At 39.5% G+C, this 18,362-nt stretch overlaps 1 protein-coding gene across 1 annotated transcript in view; it reads right to left on the reverse strand.

Annotated features, from left to right (window-relative positions):
* The window catches only part of Itk (IL2 inducible T cell kinase), a 63,017-nt gene that overhangs the window by 8,433 nt on the left and 36,222 nt on the right, over positions 1–18,362 (reverse strand). Inside the window, exons 8-15 of the mRNA XM_027938619.2 lie at positions 14,869–14,923; positions 8,091–8,173; positions 6,077–6,210; positions 5,631–5,705; positions 3,611–3,782; positions 2,955–3,171; positions 2,021–2,085; positions 1,813–1,931 (exon numbers count right to left, since the gene is read on the reverse strand). Of these exons, the coding sequence (XP_027794420.1) occupies positions 1,813–1,931; positions 2,021–2,085; positions 2,955–3,171; positions 3,611–3,782; positions 5,631–5,705; positions 6,077–6,210; positions 8,091–8,173; positions 14,869–14,923 (920 nt within the window). The remainder of the gene's footprint in view (positions 1–1,812; positions 1,932–2,020; positions 2,086–2,954; positions 3,172–3,610; positions 3,783–5,630; positions 5,706–6,076; positions 6,211–8,090; positions 8,174–14,868; positions 14,924–18,362) is intronic.

Below are 18,362 nucleotides of genomic sequence, written 5' to 3' on the forward strand. Positions count from 1 at the left end.
AAGCATAGCGTTGCTGCTAAGGCAGGATTTGGAAACTATTGCTTAATACAAATGTTCTAATGTGTAGATGAGAAAACTGAGTGAAGCTCAAAGAGGTTACTTAACTTGCTCAAAATAGTCTGGCTAATTAGGGCAAAAATTGTATTTAATGACAAAGTGCAAAGGGCTGGGGCAGGCAGGAAGCTCAGCCCATCCAGGTCTCTGCTGCTCAGGCTTGCCACCCCAGTTTTCTCACACTTTTCTTCACTGAACCATTTATACTCTGTACCCATCCATCAACCTTATTTCTGGACGCTCTTTAGATAACCCATCACAGGGAGGGAGCATTTCAGCCTAACCCTCTAATTAGAAAATGTAGCAGAAAATTCCCAGGCGACACCCTGTGGATGAATAAGAGTCAGAAGATGAAGGTGCCAGTGTGGTCATTGCTTCAAACATCTCTTTGTGTGGCCCCAGCTTGGCACAGTGTGATCAGCTTTGTCATCTACAGAGAAATGGCCATATATTAGCCTTATCCTTCCTAGTTATATGCTCTGGGCAGAGAAGAGTCTCCAAGAATGAAGTCAGGACAACTTCTTCCAAGTTCATTCTATAACTTCAACCTGCTTAACAAAGTAGCAGCTAAAACTACTGAATAGTGATTTGCTTTAATGCAGAAATCAAAAGGACTAATAATTAACAAACTACTCAGTGCTCAGAATTAGACATTCTATAATGCTAAAGGTTTTAAAACTGGTACTTTCCTTAGACATTTAATCAGCCAGGATCCCCCTTGTTTCTATGATTAGTAAATTCTTAGCAAGCCCTTGGTGCAGAATGGCAAGACCACTCTGAACAGTTCCTATCCAAAAGATAATCCTTACTTTAATCCAAATTGAAGAGATCATCTGGTGTAGTTTTGTGCACATCTTTAGTATGCACTAACCTTGACTTGATTTGACATGACAAATTCAGGAAGAACATTTAGCTTTTCCCACTACACTGGCTTCATTCATTTATTCGTGCCTATTTACACTTTTTAGAAATTCAAATTCCTTACTATGACCTGCAATTTCATTGTGTTCTGTTCTTCCAAGAAATCATTACCCCCTGCTTTGGGGACATATTCAGCTGTTGCACTTGCTGGGCTTTCTGTCAGAGACACTGCTCCCTGGTCCTTTAAATTGTGACAGTTTTCTCTCATCATGTAACTTTTTGCTCAAGAGTCAGCCTTCACAGAGCCCTTCCCCAGAGCATACTAGCTAATGCAGATCTATCCCATTATTGTTTTATTTTATTTGTAGCACTTATTAACCCCTATTTTACTAATTCTTGTATCTCTTAGCTTCTTTATGTTATTGTTGTTTCCTCACCTCCCTAAAATTTGGCTTCTATCTTATGCACCATTTCAGCCTGTGCACTAAATTAGCCCCTGGTTAATGGCAGATTACTCAAAAAATTGTTGTTGAATGAATAAAATACTTATTGAGGTTAAGTGTGGTGGTATAATATTGGACAAAACATAGTCCCTGCCTTCAAGAAATTTATATTCTAATCTCCTGAGTCTTTTGGCTTTTGACCTCGTAGTAGCTGCTACCAGAATTCTGCTTTTCACTTTGTTTTTCTCTCTCTGCCATTTCAAAAATTTCTAGGAACAAATACAATAATAAGGGCTCTTTCATATATTTCTGGGCTGTTCTTACATAGGCCTTCAGTGGGATTCCCTCAACATACAGGGATCAGAGCAGGTAGAGTTATCTACATCTGACTAAGGAAATAGCTGGTCTCCCACAGTCCTAGATCACATGGGGGTGGGGCCTGGATGACACTTACCAAATGACCACACATCTGACTTGCTGCTATAGCGACTGAAAGAAAACACTTCTGGGGAAGCCCACTTCACTGGGAATTTGGTACCTGTGGAACTGGTGTATTGATCATCAAGGACGAACCTGAGAAGAGCACAGAATAGAGAGATCAGAATGTTCAGGGGCCTCAGTACCACTGCTGACATTGTGCAGGTACCATGTCCCTGTGTTACCTTGTCATCCCAAAATCGGACACCTTGATGACTTGGTTTTCTCCCACCAAACAATTTCGGGCAGCCTGGAGAAGAGATGGGCCAACAAAAGAGAAAAGAGAACTGTTGGTGGCTAGGCAGTAATCCAGGAGTTTCCCATCATCAGTCTGTGCCTTTCTGTGGTATGTTGTAAGAGGGCAGGGAGGAGCTCAAATGTTAATTAAGCTTCACAAGCACCTGCTGCAAGTTTGCTAGAAAGTTAATCCTTTAACAGGATGAGCAGGCTTATCTTCACTTCTGGATTCTAAGAAATCCACAGTGTTGTCTAACCAAAGATAGGTTCCACCTGATACCAAACCCATGTGAAAGAAAATATTGACACCAGGGATGATATGAAGAAACTGTTTCCTATGTGCTTAGTATAAGAAGTTTTTGAGGTTGTTGATCATCTTAAAGTTATTCCTTAATAGGGAGAAACAGACGGCTGCACTGGAAGAACCCTTGGAGACTGAAGACTCCAGTGAGTTTCAAACTTGAAATCACATGGGGAAACACATGAATATTCCTGAGCCCCCAAAACCAGAGATTCTGACGGTGGCCTAGGGTTATTCTAATGTTATTCTGGTAGATGGTGGATAACACTTTAAGAAAAACTGTGCTTGTCCATTTCCCTCATTTTACCAGGACAAAACTAAGACAAAGAAGATCAGAAGGAGTGGTCATTAGCTCCATTTTGGAAGCATGCAAAATGAAACTCAGAGAGCATAAACTATCTGTCCTCATGAAACACTTTTCTATAGGACCAGTGGGTGGAGGAAGGAAGAAGCTGAGAGAGGAAGGGAGGTGATCTGTGACCTGTCATTTATTAATACATTCTCAGTCTTGCTAACCCTACATTTCAATGGGATGTGCCCTTCACCCTGCACCTGCTGGTGTTGGCCATGCATGCTCTTACCAAATCTCTGTGGATGACACACTCCTTTTCCAGGTAGGCCATGCCTTCACACACATCCAGGCACATGCCAAGCAAGGTTCCTGCTGCAAAGAGTCCCCTCTGGCTGCGCAAGTAATCCGACAGGCAGCCATGCTCCATGAACTCAAACACGAGGCAGATAGGGGCCTGCTCCAGGCACACTCCATGGAGCTGAACCAGTTTGGGGTGGGAGAGTTTCCTGGAGACAAAAGACAAGGATAAGAGCCAAAATCCAGTCTCCCAAAGTGCCAAACCTTCTGTTGCTGAATTGTCACCTTGTCTGACTCTTGGTTTTGAAAATAGAATCCACACCCTCCCCCAAAAGAAATATGTCAGTGGAGCCAAGACCTGAAGGATAACATGGAGTCAGGGTATGTGTGGACATGAATAGAGGCCAGCATAACTGGCATGTTATGGAGCAGAGGGGAGACGGGGAGAAGATTGGGAGGTGTGCAGGGTCAGACCATGGCAGACCTTGGAGACCATGTGAGGCAGTTCATTTTATTTGCGGTGCAGTGGGAAGCCACTGCCAGAGTTTGAGAAGGTAGGCGGTATGATGTGGTGTCAGAGGGGTTTGAAAGAACACAGCCCAGGGCATGCTTCACAGGGTGTCTACAGGTGCTTCTTTTACCACTCACATCATGACTTCAGCCTCCTCTATGAAGTCCTCTTCTGACATCGCCCCTTCCTGAATGGTTTTGATAGCTACCTTGTCCTTGTTGAGCCAGTAGCCAAGATGCACCAACCCAAACTGTCCACTGCCAATCTCCTGCACAAAAGTGAGCTCCGAGGGATGGATTACCCATTTCCCTGAAGAGAGAGAGGAGGGTGGCACTTGATTTTTAGGGCAAATAATAAGGAACAGGGGCTACCAGAGAACATCATAGCTCTACCTAGAACTTTAGCTTATGTATAATATAACTCAAAGATGGCACATGGTATAAATCCTAGCCTTAGAACTATTATAGCTAATTACCCTTTATCCCAAATAGTAGCATAGAATATACATTTAAAACTATTAAAAATGCATAGGTGGCAGTAACATGGAAAGAAGAAGAATGGCAATAATGAAGCTATAAAGAAAAATACATAAATGGATTGTTGCAAAGTCCCAGCCATTTCCTAAAATGTTTTTCACATAGAACAAATTTCATTTGTATTTATCACTCATCATCCATTCACCCATCGAAAGCATCTGCTATGTTCACAGCACACTGCTAAGCTTTAGGCAGAATGGCAGTGAAAGAGGGGATTCAGAGGGGCCTTCTACAGAGGCACAAGCTGGCACAGTGACTGGCACATGGCAGGCTCTCAATAAATGTTCAGTAAGCAAACAAAAGGATCGGAGCCTCAGTTTTCCTAAGGAGTAGGCTGACCAGATGATCTCTGAGATCCCAACCAGCATGGACACTTTAGGATTCTATAGTTACCAGAATAGCATGGTTTTCATAAGGAGGATAGAGAAGTATTATCCTATACCAATGTTTTTTCTAATACCATAAACAGTCAGATCTCCACCTCTTGGAGGCAGAGACTCCATAGCAAATAGTATGGAGTATCTACTGTGAACCAGACATGCTGCTGGTTAGGAATGAAGAGTCCACAGCAGAGTTTCTCAAAGTACCCCTGGGCTCCTGTGTCAAAGTCACCTAGAACACTTTTTAAAATGCAGACCCCAGACACCCACTCTCAGGGAGCATGTTGTGCTAAGTGTTGCCTAGGGTTCAGGAAGTCAACATTTTGAATAAGTGTTCCAGAAGATTTTGATGCACATTAAAGTTTGAGAACCACCAATCTAGGAGATACAAAATGAAGATTAGACCAACTGCTTCCTCAAGTAACACACAGTTTGGACCAAGAGATACACACTCAGATGCCTTCAGGTTTCAGGCAGATAATCCCAAATGGGTGAAGAAGTCACAGCGGACAGGAGGGGATCGTTGTAGGGTCTGCTACATTAGAGTGCATACTCTGTTGAAGGTATAAAATTGTTTTGCGGGGTGGGGGTTGTGACTCAGTGGTGGAGTGCTTGCCTAGTGAGTGTGGGGCACTGGGTTCAATCCTCAGCACCAGATAAAAAATATGTAGGGGCTGGGGTTGTGGTTCAGTGGTTAGAGTGCTTGCCTAGCATGTGTGGGGCACTGGGTTCAATTCTCAGCACCAGATATAAATAAATAAATACAATAAAGGTCCATCAACATCTAATTTTTTTTTCAAAAATTAAAAAATATGTAAATAAAATACATTTAAAAATATTTTTTAAAAAATTTTTTATTTGTTTGGTTTTGGTGCTGGGATCAACTCTAGAGCCTGGTGTGTGCTACCACCAAGCTATACTCTCAGTTCTAAAAAACTTTTAATACTGCATGCAGAAAGATCAAAGTTCTTGCAAAATAAACATTCATTGATGGACTCAGTAAAACCAAAGGATATTGATTTGATCTAGATGAATGTTCTGTCAGACAATCACTCCTCCAACACACACTGCAAAGTTCAAATGTTCATTAGTGCTGCTGTCTACACATATACAGTATAGCTGTTTGGATGGTCATTTGAAGTCTGGGGTACAGTTAGGCTCATGGGAAGTCCACTTAGAATTTTCCCCAGACCTTTCAAGTTGTAGCTCAAAGGCCCAACATTCCCAATGGTGCTACTCACCATATCTCAGCCCTGCTGTGACAGGAGCTTTCTGCTTCCAGGAACAAACTGGATACCGGAGTCGGGTGACCAGGCCTAGGTCAATTGAAAAGCCAAAGGCAATGGGTAGAACTTTGCTCTAGCAATTTTCTAAGTTAAATCACAACAGAGAAAATCTGATGCAAGAGCTACTTTTATTTTAGGAAAAAAAAAACAAAAACAAAGTCCAGTTGCTGATATTGCATCCTGAGAAGATTCACAACACAGTTGGGTGGGGGTGAAATTCATGATTTCCATAGTAGAGTTTGCTCATGAAACGTGTGAGATGAATCAAATACTCAGCATCCTTTTAAAATTGTGTATTCAGTTATTATTTATGGCCAGCTCATCTGGCATGGAGAAACCAGGTAGCGCTCTTGTCACTTCTAAGTTTGGGTCCCTCTCTGGCTCTGCCTGCTAGCACTTACCTCCTCCGTTGTGTTGGTGATAATTGATGAGGAGAGGGATGGAGTCAAACACGTACTTCTCAGCCACATAGTACCGCTTGGGGTTGTCATTTGTTTCTTTGATGTGATAATGCTTTATACAGGGGTTGTTCTCACTTTAAACAAATCAAACACAGAAGCAATGTTGAGACACCAAGTGTCTACTGGCATCCCTTTCTTATTATTTTTGTTTCCTAACTTCTCACAATGATGGCAGATACAGTGTTTCAACTTGTGTATACCCTTGACAGATTGGTCCTGGTGCCCCCAGTGTTGTGCTAAAATGTACTCTGGGGCTGCGACTAGATCCTATTGGCAACAGCATTGGATGGATTGATTGTTTCTTTCACAGCTTCAAAGTGGAGGACTGGTGATATAGATGTCATTAGCTGACTGTCAACAGTGTCTGTTGACAAAGCCTCTCTGGCCCCTTAACTTTTGTGTGTGTGTGGCGGGGGTACCAGGGATTGAACTCAGGGGCACTCAACCACTGAGCCACATCCCAGTCCTATTTTGTATTTTATTTAGAGACAGGGTCTCACTGAGTTGCTTAGTGCTTTACCGTTGTTGAGGCTGACTTTGAACTTGACATTCTCCTGTCTCAGCCTCCCTCAGCTGCTGGATTACAGGAGTGTACCAATGTACACTGCTCTGGCCCCTTAACTTTTATTTGACTTTGAGCAGAAGAATTGACAGAGTAGGCCTGGCTCCCATCCTAAGAAAGTCCTGCTTGCAGAGTTAGCCCTTGGCAGGTATTTGGAAATTCAGGAGGGCTCTCGCCATTCTCTAACCTGCTGAGGGTGGCAGGATATGACTAAAATATGTACTACAGTGTGGCTTATGCAGAATGTAAGCTCTCCTTCTGGAAATCTGGGATTTTGGTATATGCTAGGCACAGGGTGCCTACTTAAATTGCCTCCAATAAAATCCTGGGTGCTGAGTCTCTCCTGGATCCTCTGGTGGGCCATACTTCACCACATTGCAACAACTCCTTGCTGGAGAAACAAAGCATATCCTGTGTGACCCCACTGGGAGAAGATCTTGAAAGCTGTGTTTGGTGTTCTCTGGACTTGGCTCTATGTGCCTCTCCCTTGTCTGACTTTGCCTTCTATCCGTCTGCTATGTTAAATCTTAATAAATGTTGTCTAGCAGTATTGCAGGGGGTGTCTTCCTAGTGAATCAATGAACCCCAACACAGACTTGACCTCTCATTTCTGTCCAGCATATCTTATGGACTTTCAGGCCTCTGACTTCCAATAAATATCCCTAGGACACTTTGAAGATTATTTTTCTATTAATGTTTATTGCATTTTTGGTTATTGCCAAAGTGCTTAGCAATTTTCTAACTAGAAGAGGATTTGAGACCTAGATAAGCTCTTAGACATCATTTTACAAAGAAGGAGACTGGCGAGGGTGGGGGGCAGCTAAGCAGTGAGTGTCTTGCAGTCAGTTTGGCTGGAGCATGAAGAGGGTTTGCCCTGTCAGCCCTGTTGGCATAGGTGCTTTTTGAGCTTTGGTTTCTTCTGTGTGAAGTGAGCTTGGCAGTTTCTGCCTTCAGGGATTCTCAGGATTGAAATGGTCTGTCAAGTTCCTGGCACTTGGTAAGGCCTCAATAAATGTGGAGAGTTTTATTAGAAGATCCAGAATTGGAATTCACATATTTTTGCTTTGGGTTGGAAATTATCTTTTCTGTTACTCTGTGTATTAAATAATATATTCATCAAATGCAAATATTTCATTTCTTTTAGAGCTCTGCTAATGGCAGAGCTAACCAGGGGAGTACCAGGGGTCCAGCCAAAGCTCTGTCCCTTTCTAACTCTCTTCAGTTCTGTTCCTGGCCCCTTTGGCCTTGGTTCTCCTAGAGAGAACAGGGGAAGCTGCACAATTTCTAGTAGACCTCTACCTGTGACTTTGCTCTATATTACCCCACACCTGAAGTGTCTCTCCCTATTCTGAAGTGTCTCTCCTATTCTGCTGAGCAGAGACAGCACCGTACCTCACAATAGCCTTGGTGAAAACAGAGAGCGTGTATGTTCCCGGAGTCCTGGAATCTCGGACCATGAAGGCTCCTTCTTTGCCCTAGAATGTGTTAAAGGATAGAAGGTCAGTGATCTCTGGAAGCCAGGCTCAGCCATGCAGCTCCATTTTCTTGATTATGGAAGGAGGAAGAACTATTCAGAACAGAGCAGACTTTCAGTAACAATGGCTACTATTTCTTGACCCTCCATGAATCAAAGACTACGCTAGGACTGACATTAGTGGTGAATAAAACAGACACAAGCTCTGCCTTCTGAGGGCTCACTACCTACCAGACTCTGCAGGTAATTTCCAACCCTCACCACAACACTGCAGTCTAGACATTATTATCTTCTAGTCCCGAGGAGGACATCAAGTGCCAGAAAGCTGAGTTGGCTTTCCCATGACCCACAACTAGTAAGTGTCAAAGTTATTTATTTATTCATTCATTCATTTATTTTGGGTACCAGGGATTGAGGCTAAGTGGTTAAGCACCCACGGGTGCTTAACCACTGAGCCACATTCTCAGGCCTTTTTAAAAAAAAATGTTTTGAGACAGGGTCTTGCTAAGTTGCTTAGGGCTTCACTAAATTTCTGAGGCTGGTTTTGAACTTGTGATCCTCCTTTGTCAGCCTCCCAAGCCTCTGGGATTATAGGCATGTGCCACCATCCAGCTAAAGAGTTGGGATTTAAATTGTGGTACATCAGCCTGTTCTACTGCTCCATAAGGCCTCCATCAAATGGATGTTTGGTGCCACTTCCTCAGTCCTTCATAAGGGAATAAAACTACCTCTCCTGGAAGCTCCATCAGTTCCTTAATGGGAATATATTTCCCAGACCACTTCCAGTGTACTGATGTTGCTGAAGGGCAGAAAGAATTTAAATTCCTGGCTTCATGAAAGAGGTGGGGAGAAGGGAGTGCCTGAGAATAAGCCTTTCATCACTCTGACAATTTTGCTAGCAGTAATAAAATTAAGCACAAGCAAATGGATATGCCAGTGTATTCATTGCTGGTTGGGATTTTAAAATCTGAATATTCATTGCTGGTTGGGATTTTAAAATCTGAATTTCATTATAAGTACTTCATGCCTAACATTATGCTCCTACCCAGCTAAAACTCTGCATTGGTAACATTTGCAAAGCCTATTATGACTCACTTAGACATGATGAGAGTTGTGAGAGAAGGTTAGAGTTACACTAGGGTCTGGTGCAAACAGCATAGCATGTAGTACACAGAGTAAAGTAGACACAACACAAACCAACACAAACCCCTCCATCCTCCACTCCCAAGGTGCATGCACAAACACTTGAGAACCACTGACCTAAATCAGCTCCCTAAACCATGTGTCCCAAACTTTGTTCATTATTTCAACCAGCTGAAAAACTTAAAGCACAGAGGAGCAACATAACATAACAGCAAATAGTTGAGCAGCTCCCTGCCTACACCTATGTGCCCAGACCTCCAGCATGCTCACCTTGGCACCTCAACTTTTAAAATTCTTATATTTTGCAGTGTAACTTTATGAACCATGGAGTTTGGTGCTTACTAACTTCCCTGAACAACCATACTCTCTTTATACCAGTCACACCAGCAGTCCCTGACTCCCAAAACCGTGCTGATAGTTACAAAGTTTGTCCTTATGCTTGTACAGAGGTATACTCTGCTTTTGGTAACTTGACTAGAACCCTGCAGGAGGACAGACGTGGGGTGGGGGACAATTGGTCCTTGTATCATTGTATATTCATGCCAAACCTTTAGATTCCCACATGAACTCTGGGTATGAGTACTCAAAGTCAGAATTCTGAAACTCCCAAGCTCCTCTGCTGAAGTCTCTCAGTAGACTATTTTGGAATGGGAAGCTCAGACTTGCTCTCTGCTTTTCATTTGTAGCCTTCCTTTTCTAAGGCAGTGAGCTTGGGCTGCCCTCACTGCTGCCTGAAAGCAGGGGAAGAATTGAGGGAAATAAGAAAGTTACTACCTTTCTTTTTCCTAAGGTAATCTAGTATTTCGTCTTTCTCACACATTGAGTTTATTTTAATTATTTTTTTTAATGTTCATGTATTTTAATAAGGATTTATTAAGTGATGGGAAAGACTGCTATAGACAATAAGGTACACATCTAACAAACTTAAAATCAAGTAGATGCAAATCTTTTAAATGAAAATACATGAACCTGTTAAAACAAATTGTGAGAGTTTAAATGAGGAAGAAATCACAGGGCAGATGGAAAAGTATTTGTTGACTAAATTAATTACAATACAATGAAAATTAAGGACTAAGGTTTGTGTATTATTCTGCATGTCAGTTTTTTTTTAAATTCAAAAGAATGAGTTATAAACCTTTGGAAAACACTAATGCCATCCTGCTTACATCATCAGACTCCTTTGTGGAACTATTCTCTATGATGTGCTCTGTGCCAGCCCTGGGGCATGATAAGAGGAGTCCTAACCAAATTCTTATATTTTTCTCTCACATAGGAATGTAGAATGTAAATTGTTTATCCAATGAATTGTTAAAGACTCTTTTAACTTATGTTTTAAAATCATACTTTTAAAAATTTATTTTTCAAAGATTTTTATCCCTTTTAGGTCAATAGTTTTGTTCAGTTTCTGAAGTAGTGGGACATCAAAATCTCCAGTTTAGTTCATTTGTTTCAAAAATATCTTCTGAGGCATAAATTACATGCCACAACATTCATGCCACAAATACATGCCATCTTAAGTGTATAAATGGTTTTTAGTAAATTTCCAGAGTTGTGCAACCATCACTATAATCTAAGGTTAGACCGCTTTTATCATTCCAAAGAAATCTTGGTCCCATCTGCATGTCTTTCACAAAGTCTAAATTCTGACTATAGATTTGTCTATTCAAGACATTTTGTATAAACGGAATCATATAATATGCGGTCTTGTGTGGGCTTCTTTCACTTAGCATGTTGTTTTTAGGGTTTATCTAAGTAGTAGCAGACAATGGTAGGTCACTTCTTCTTCTGACTAAATAATATCCTGTTGTATGGATATACCACATTTGTTTATCCATTCATCAGTTGATAGGCATTGACTGCCGTGAATAGAGAATTTGTCTAAATTTTTTTGTTCCACCTTGTTTTGGGGTATTATCCATGTCTTGCAGGTAGCTACAGCTTGTGTTCAATTTTTTCTCTTTTGCAAATAGCTTTTGCTCTTGACTTATTATAATGCAATAGGTTAAACTCAAGACAGAAAAAAAATCACACTCTGAGCAGAAGCAGACTGCATCTGAATTGTAACTTTTTCTAAAGGGGAAGACACATAGACTAAAAAGATCAGACATTTCTCAAGTATCTGTGAACAGAGGTTATGTGAACATCTCTCCCATCTAATTAAGAAGAGTTCTTATTGATGTCATTATTCTCCAAAAAAGCCAGTGGTTTTTTTTTTTTTTTTTTTTGAGAAAAATTTGTAATTGCATTAGAGCTCAGCTGTTAAGAGGAAATGTTCCATAGGCCCTGGAAAAAGGAGAGGTAATGTTTGCAGTCACTCTGCTGAGCATGGAAGGTTCACCTTCTTTTAAACATATTTTTTCTTCCACATTAGCTGTGGGTGGCATTCAGTGACAGTGACAAGGACTCTGGATTGGGGCTGAGGCAGCCAAGAGATGCAAGAAATGAGAGGTCCCCAGCATGGGCTTTACCAGGTACTTTTTGCAGGGAGCTCAGAGGTAGTTACAGCCACCAAGAACACTGGATCACTTCTATCTCAGCTTTGCAAGGGGGCATTGGCTTATGCAATGCTGCCAGAGGGGGGGTTCTCACTCCCCTGAAGAATACAGAAGGTCTCAGTTTACTTTCTACTACTTTATTGAAGAAAATTAAAAGGTCAAAATAGAAAAATATTCCATGGAGATGAAATATTTATGTGACCCTGGTGTGATGGGAGAATAGAAAGTAGCTCATATATTCTCTTATTAACTCAGTGTGTATGTGTGTGTATGTGGGGGGGGGGGTGAAAGACAGAGAGAGAGAGAAAAAGCATCCCTGCTTTAGTCCAGAACATGTCACTAAACTCGGTTTATCTGCATTTTATACAAAGAAAACAGGCCAGATACTTTTTTTTTTTGGGGGGGGGGGTGGTGGGTACCAGGGATTGAACTCAGGGGCACTTGACCACTGAGCCACATCCCCAGTCCTATTTTGTATTTTATTAGAGACAGGGTCTCACTGCATTGTTTAGTGCCTTGCCATTGCTGAAGCTGGCTTTGAACTCACAGTCCTCCTGTCTCAGCCTCCTAAGCCACTGAAATTACAGGCATTTACCACTGCACCCAGCTGTGACACATACTCTTTAAGAGGAATTCTAACAGTCTATAAAATTGTGAATTCCAGATCTTTCCTGATTAAGTGTGTGAGAGTCAATTTCCTCCTCTATAAAATGGTTTTTGCAAAGCTGCCAGAAGAATTAAGTATATAGAATATAATCATATTCCTGCAATAGGATCCCAGAATCAGGCCTATGAGGGTTCTTATTGGCCATTATTATTACTTGCTATGGTGCATCCTCTGTTGGAAGCTTGAATTCTATTGTCTGTCGTTATCTGAGACATGCTGACTGTGTTAGGAGTATTTTTCTTTTTTTCTGTGCAATTTTAAGGGGATCTTATAGCAAATAAGGTCAGCACAATGGTAAGAAATTGTCAAAAGACAGACTGATGATTCATGGCCTTGTCACATTGCATTAACTTTAAGAGTGTCTCTGATATGTAGCTAGTTTTAATTTCTTCTGTTGAAACACTTCTGTTATTAAGTCAATACTCTATCTTTGACATCTTAGACTCATGCAAATATGATGAACTGAGGCCTTAGATAGAGCTCCTGTCTGAATTTGGGGACATCCAATGTGTGAGATCTCTCTGCAAGGTGTACTAAGTGAGTTACGGGGCACCTGCTTGCAAGGAACGACACACCCTCTACCTACCTAGATTTGTTGAAACAGAAGAGAAACTGCTGAGCTCTAAGGCAGAGTGAGAACAGAGCCTCTGGAGAAGTAAGAACAGTGTGTCATGAGGTTAGAAGGTGAGAGAAACCACATCCAATGAATAGGGAAAGAGAGGCCTAAGAGGCTTCTTGGAGGAGGCAACATTTGAAGAAATGACAGGACACTGAGGAGATTCTTTTTAGTGGTTCTCAAATATGGTTAAGTCCCAGAATCACCTGGGTATCACCTCTAGAGGTTCTGACTAGTTAGGCCTAGAGTCCTGGAGTCCAGGAGTTTGGGTTTTTAAAAAATTTTCCCAGTGATGCTCATGATCAGCCAGGTTCTCAAGTTTATTAAGCATTTGATATATTCATTTATGCATCCAACAAAATTTATTTAGAAGCTACTTTGTGCAAGATAAAGTTTTGGGTACCACAATGCAGAAGGAACATGATAAAGGGTTTATACTTCAGTGTAGAAAACTGTATGGGGCTATACACTAGAAGCTTTAGCTAATAAAAACTGAAATGAAACAATTCATATCTTGAGAGCCCTAACTTGTTAGATAAGAAGACTCTAAGTACATCTATAAAACAATATGGCTATTGTTTCAAACAGCAGAGGAGAAATGCAAAATATGGCAAGAAATTTTCATTCAATTCTAGTTGTCCAGAATCTGGACTAAATCTGACAGGACTCACTACAATTTACCCTCAGACTTATCAAAGGAGGAGAAGAGAATTTGGCAAAGGAGTTCAAAATACTAGTAAGGAGGAATTTTTTTAAGTACTTGAGCAAGAAAAATGGATTAAGTGCCTCAAAAGGACTGCTATAAAACAGAAATCATCTTTATCTAGTCATTGTTCTGAGCTGTTTGAAGTGCTGTGTAGACTTCATTAACCAATGTGTGGTTGAAAATAATAAAACTGCCTTTGTTTAAAACTGCCCTTGTTTACCTCGGGTTTTTAATTAATTGTGCCATCTCTTAATTAGTTCTGATTAGCCAGGTTTTAATATGTTTTTCAATAACACAGGTTGGCGGGTGGGTCCAGATGCTGAGCAGCTACAAAAGCATTGTGAATTTGGCTTGAAATAAAATATAGATTCCTGGGACCTAACTTTGAAGATTCTGATTCTGCAGATCTGGAATGGAAATGAGACCTGGGGAATCTTTTTTTTTGTTGTTGTTTGTTTGTTTTAAACATTTACAGCAATTCTAGCACGTTTTCCATAGGGAACCACAGAAACTGATTAAGTGCTGAATTGACATAGAACCAAAGAGTAACCAAATTTGATAAGGACTCAACTAAATTCTTCTTTCTCCACAAAATTCTTCCCAATTCCTGCAGCGTTTACTTGTTTACCTTAGACCATCCTCTGAGTCTTTCTTCAGAACTTGTCTTGTTTCCCCTTGAACCCCAAAGCCAGGTGCTGTGGTCAACAGTGTCCACAAGACCAGGAGCAGAGGGGTAGCAGGAGTACGGGGTAACTGATTTAGTGCACTGTTTCCTTGTACTCGTTAAGGCTCAGAAGGAAGAGGGATGTCTCCAGGGTCACACACTGAATTGGTGACAGAACATGGGCCCAAATTCAGTACTTGTTCCTCCATACTATGTTTCATCTCTTCTCATCCCTCTTTCCTATAGTTGCTAGTTCTGCAAATCCTCAGAACATTTGTCACCAGATATGAAAGCCATTGCTAATCTGACATGTCAATCCACTGCCTTGGTGTCAACCACTGCATGGCTGGAAAAACAGTGCAATTTATTTTATTTTAAGTCAAGAGACAGATGAAGGAGACTTACTGTGTCCAAAAGAAGTTTTTCAGCTTTGTCTCGGCTGATGCTCTTGTTATACCACCTGAATGAAGCAAAGGTGCTGTGTCAATAACATTTAAAATGGTTTCATTATTTATTTATAAAAGATAATGCTAGATGACTGTATGACTGATTGACTCTACAACAGGTACAATCAGAAAAATAAGAAATTATACCCTATGTATGATATATCAAAGTATACAACTGCATTTTACTGTCATGTATAACTAATTAGAGCAAATAAAAAATTAAAATTAAAAAAATAATGCTAGAAAATCACATGTACATTTTTTGTTTTCTACTAGTGTTTTCAAACTCAGAGGCAAAGTCATGATCCATTTCCAAGTAGTAAATGTTTACTTGGTGAAGAAAAAATAAAACAGAATTGGTAAAAAATATTGATCATTGTTGAAACTGGATTTCAGAGCATTCATTATATTATTCTCTCTACTTTGGTAAATGTCATAAATTTTCCATAATGAAGTTTTAGAAAATATTCGTCTTCCTCTCCATTTCATAAGTCAGTGGGTGGTAGGAGTAGGAGGGTGTTAGGGTAGCTATAAAAAGCTAACACCAATTTGAGAAGTTAGCAAATATCCTTCTAAAACAACTGCCACATTTTCCTCTTTAAGACAGGTTTTCCAGATCTTTTGTAAAACAATTGAATTATTTTTATAATTTTGGTATCTGATTAAGAAAACAAATAAAAAGTGGTGAAGAAAAATATGTATAATTTTTAGGGAATAAATTTTTGAATGTTATTATAATTTTGAGTCATGTCCTGACCTTCCCTGCCACTTATTTGGTAGGAGTAAAATGATCTTCATTTGACAATTAATCCAGAAAACAGAAATTCTAGGTGTGGAAGGAATAAACTTGCTTGGCTACAAGAATAATAATGGATAAGAGAATTGTTAGATTGATTTGAGTCTTGTAAACATGGTGGAATGGACTTTATACCTCCATGGGCTTTTATGCTTATTTCATGTGTATACACCAAGCAATTAGAAATGGCTGCCTAGAGCTGTGCATTGTAAGGTTTGAAGTCAGCCTAGGCACAGGGGTGAATAGGGTCATTATCAAAGAGTGAGATCTACTTGAATTCAGTTCAGAGGGAGGGAACATCAAGCAAGTGTGTCACAATTTGCCTCCTTCATCTTGTCTGACCCTTCATTTTGCAGAGAAGAGATCTGCGCTCCAACAGGTGAAGTACAGTAGTGCCTCATTTGTACTTTCCCCTTCTGTGATTTCACTTACCCTTGGTCAACTGTAGTCCAAATATATTAAATGGAAAATTCCAGAAATAACTCAAGTTTTAAATTGTGTGCTTTTTCTGTGTAGCATAATGAAATTTCATACTTACTATTCAATCTCATCCAGGAGGTGAATTTTCTCTTTGCCCAGAGTATCCACACTGTATACACTACCCACTACTAAATGACTAGCTGTCTTGGTATCAGATAAACTGCTACAGTATCTTAAGTGTTTTATGTTCAAGTAACCTTTATTTTACTTGATGATAGCCGCAAAGTGCAAGAGTAGTTATTGGGGCTGGGGTTATAGGGCACTTGCTTAGCATGTGTGAGGAACTGGATTCAATTCTCATCACCACATTTAAATAAATAAATGCAATAAAGGCCCATTGACAGCTAAAAAAAGAGTAGTTATTATACCAATTTTATTATAGTACTTTGTTATAATCATTCTAGTCAGTTACTATTCTATCAGTTACTATTAGTAACTTCTTACTGTATCTAATTTATAAAGTAAACTTTATCATAGGCCTGATTATGTGGGAAAATATATCTAGAGTTCAGTACAACCAATGGTTTTAGGCATCCACTGGGGGTCACGAAACATATCCCCTAAGGATAATGGGTATGACAGATAATGGGTATTTGTTCAAGGTCATGTCTCCACAATCAATATGCCAATTTATGATTATGGTACCACGTGGTACATGTTTGTCTTATGCAGAGCTTACCTGACAACATTAAGTTCAAGGATAAAATATCATCACACTGAATATCTTTTATATATCTAGATGAATGTTAAATATCTGGATGGTTAGTTATAAGTCTTTTTATTTTCTATATGAGATTTTATAACCTAAAAAATGCAAGCTGATAGTTTATAGCATAAGTAGGGCCAGTGGTCTGTTTTGTTTGTATGGTGTGGCATTTTATTTTGAAAAACTATTAAAAATTCTTTAGGTGAAAGAATACACTTTTTTATTGGCCAATTTCCACCATTCCTTACTAATTTATATTCTGTTAAAATTTTTAATTTCTTTTCTCAATCTACACAAAGAGATTCTGATTAAACACACAAATGAAACCATTCAGCTTAGTGGTCATTTTAAATAAATGCCTATTATTTTTCTCCAAAGACATTGATTATAAAAATAATTTTTTTCTATTTAAACATATCTCATATATGTTTCATTTCAACTTGAGTATTCTTGTAACTAATGAATCTTGCATATACTTGATCAAACTAAATCTCAGGTTGAGAGATTCTTAAGAAAATAATGACTCTTCACTACAGAATCTATTAGAATTTCAGCAACAAATAACATGACCCCATTTGAGCTAACAAGGACCACACTGAGTTAACAGGAGTCCTTTTTAAAAAATAATTTTTAATTATACATGGACACAATATCTTTATTTTGTTTATTTATTTTTATGAGGTGCTGAGGATCAAACCCAGTGCCTCACATGTGTGAGGCAAGCACTCTGCCACTAAGCCACAACCCCAGCCCAACAAGAGTCTTCATTAGCTCATATTCTTCAGTTCTGGCACCTTATATTTAGTGAGTACTTAATTTTTTAAAAAAGTTTTAAGTAATTATAAACTTACAGAAAAGTTGAAAGACACTATAAAAGAACTACTATATACACTGCACCCAGATAAACAAGTGGCTGAAATTTCTTACATTTGCCTTTCCATTCTGTCTGTATATACATATCGATAGTAATTTCTTTTTTTCCTGAACCATTTGAGAGTGGATATTTACTCCTAAGTACTTCAGTGTCTATTTTCTAAAACATAACATGCACTTATATGGCCAAAGTATAAATTACAAAAATATTGCAACTTAACATCTGCCTAATTGCAGAACCTACCAAAATTTCATTTGTCAACAGAAATATTTTACGGTTGACCATCCAATGTAGGATGGGGGCATTTAGTTACTATGTCTCTTCATTCAACAATTTCCAAAGAACACCGGAAATATTCCTTAATTTATCTAATATTTTCTCATGAGGAACTCAAGCTGTGCATTTTCTGGGTGAGGAATATCACAGAAGTGATGCTGTACTGGATATTATTCTCAGTATATTACACAGGGAGATACATGATGTCTTTTTATCCCATATTGATATAAATTTTGATTACTTAGATAAAATGAAGCCTACCAGTTTTCTTCATTTTGTAGTTAAAAGCTATTTATAAGGAGATACTTTGAGACTATGTAA

Source organism: Marmota flaviventris, chromosome 5, assembly GCF_047511675.1.
Source record: "Marmota flaviventris isolate mMarFla1 chromosome 5, mMarFla1.hap1, whole genome shotgun sequence".
Taxonomy (NCBI): Eukaryota; Metazoa; Chordata; class Mammalia; order Rodentia; family Sciuridae; genus Marmota; species Marmota flaviventris.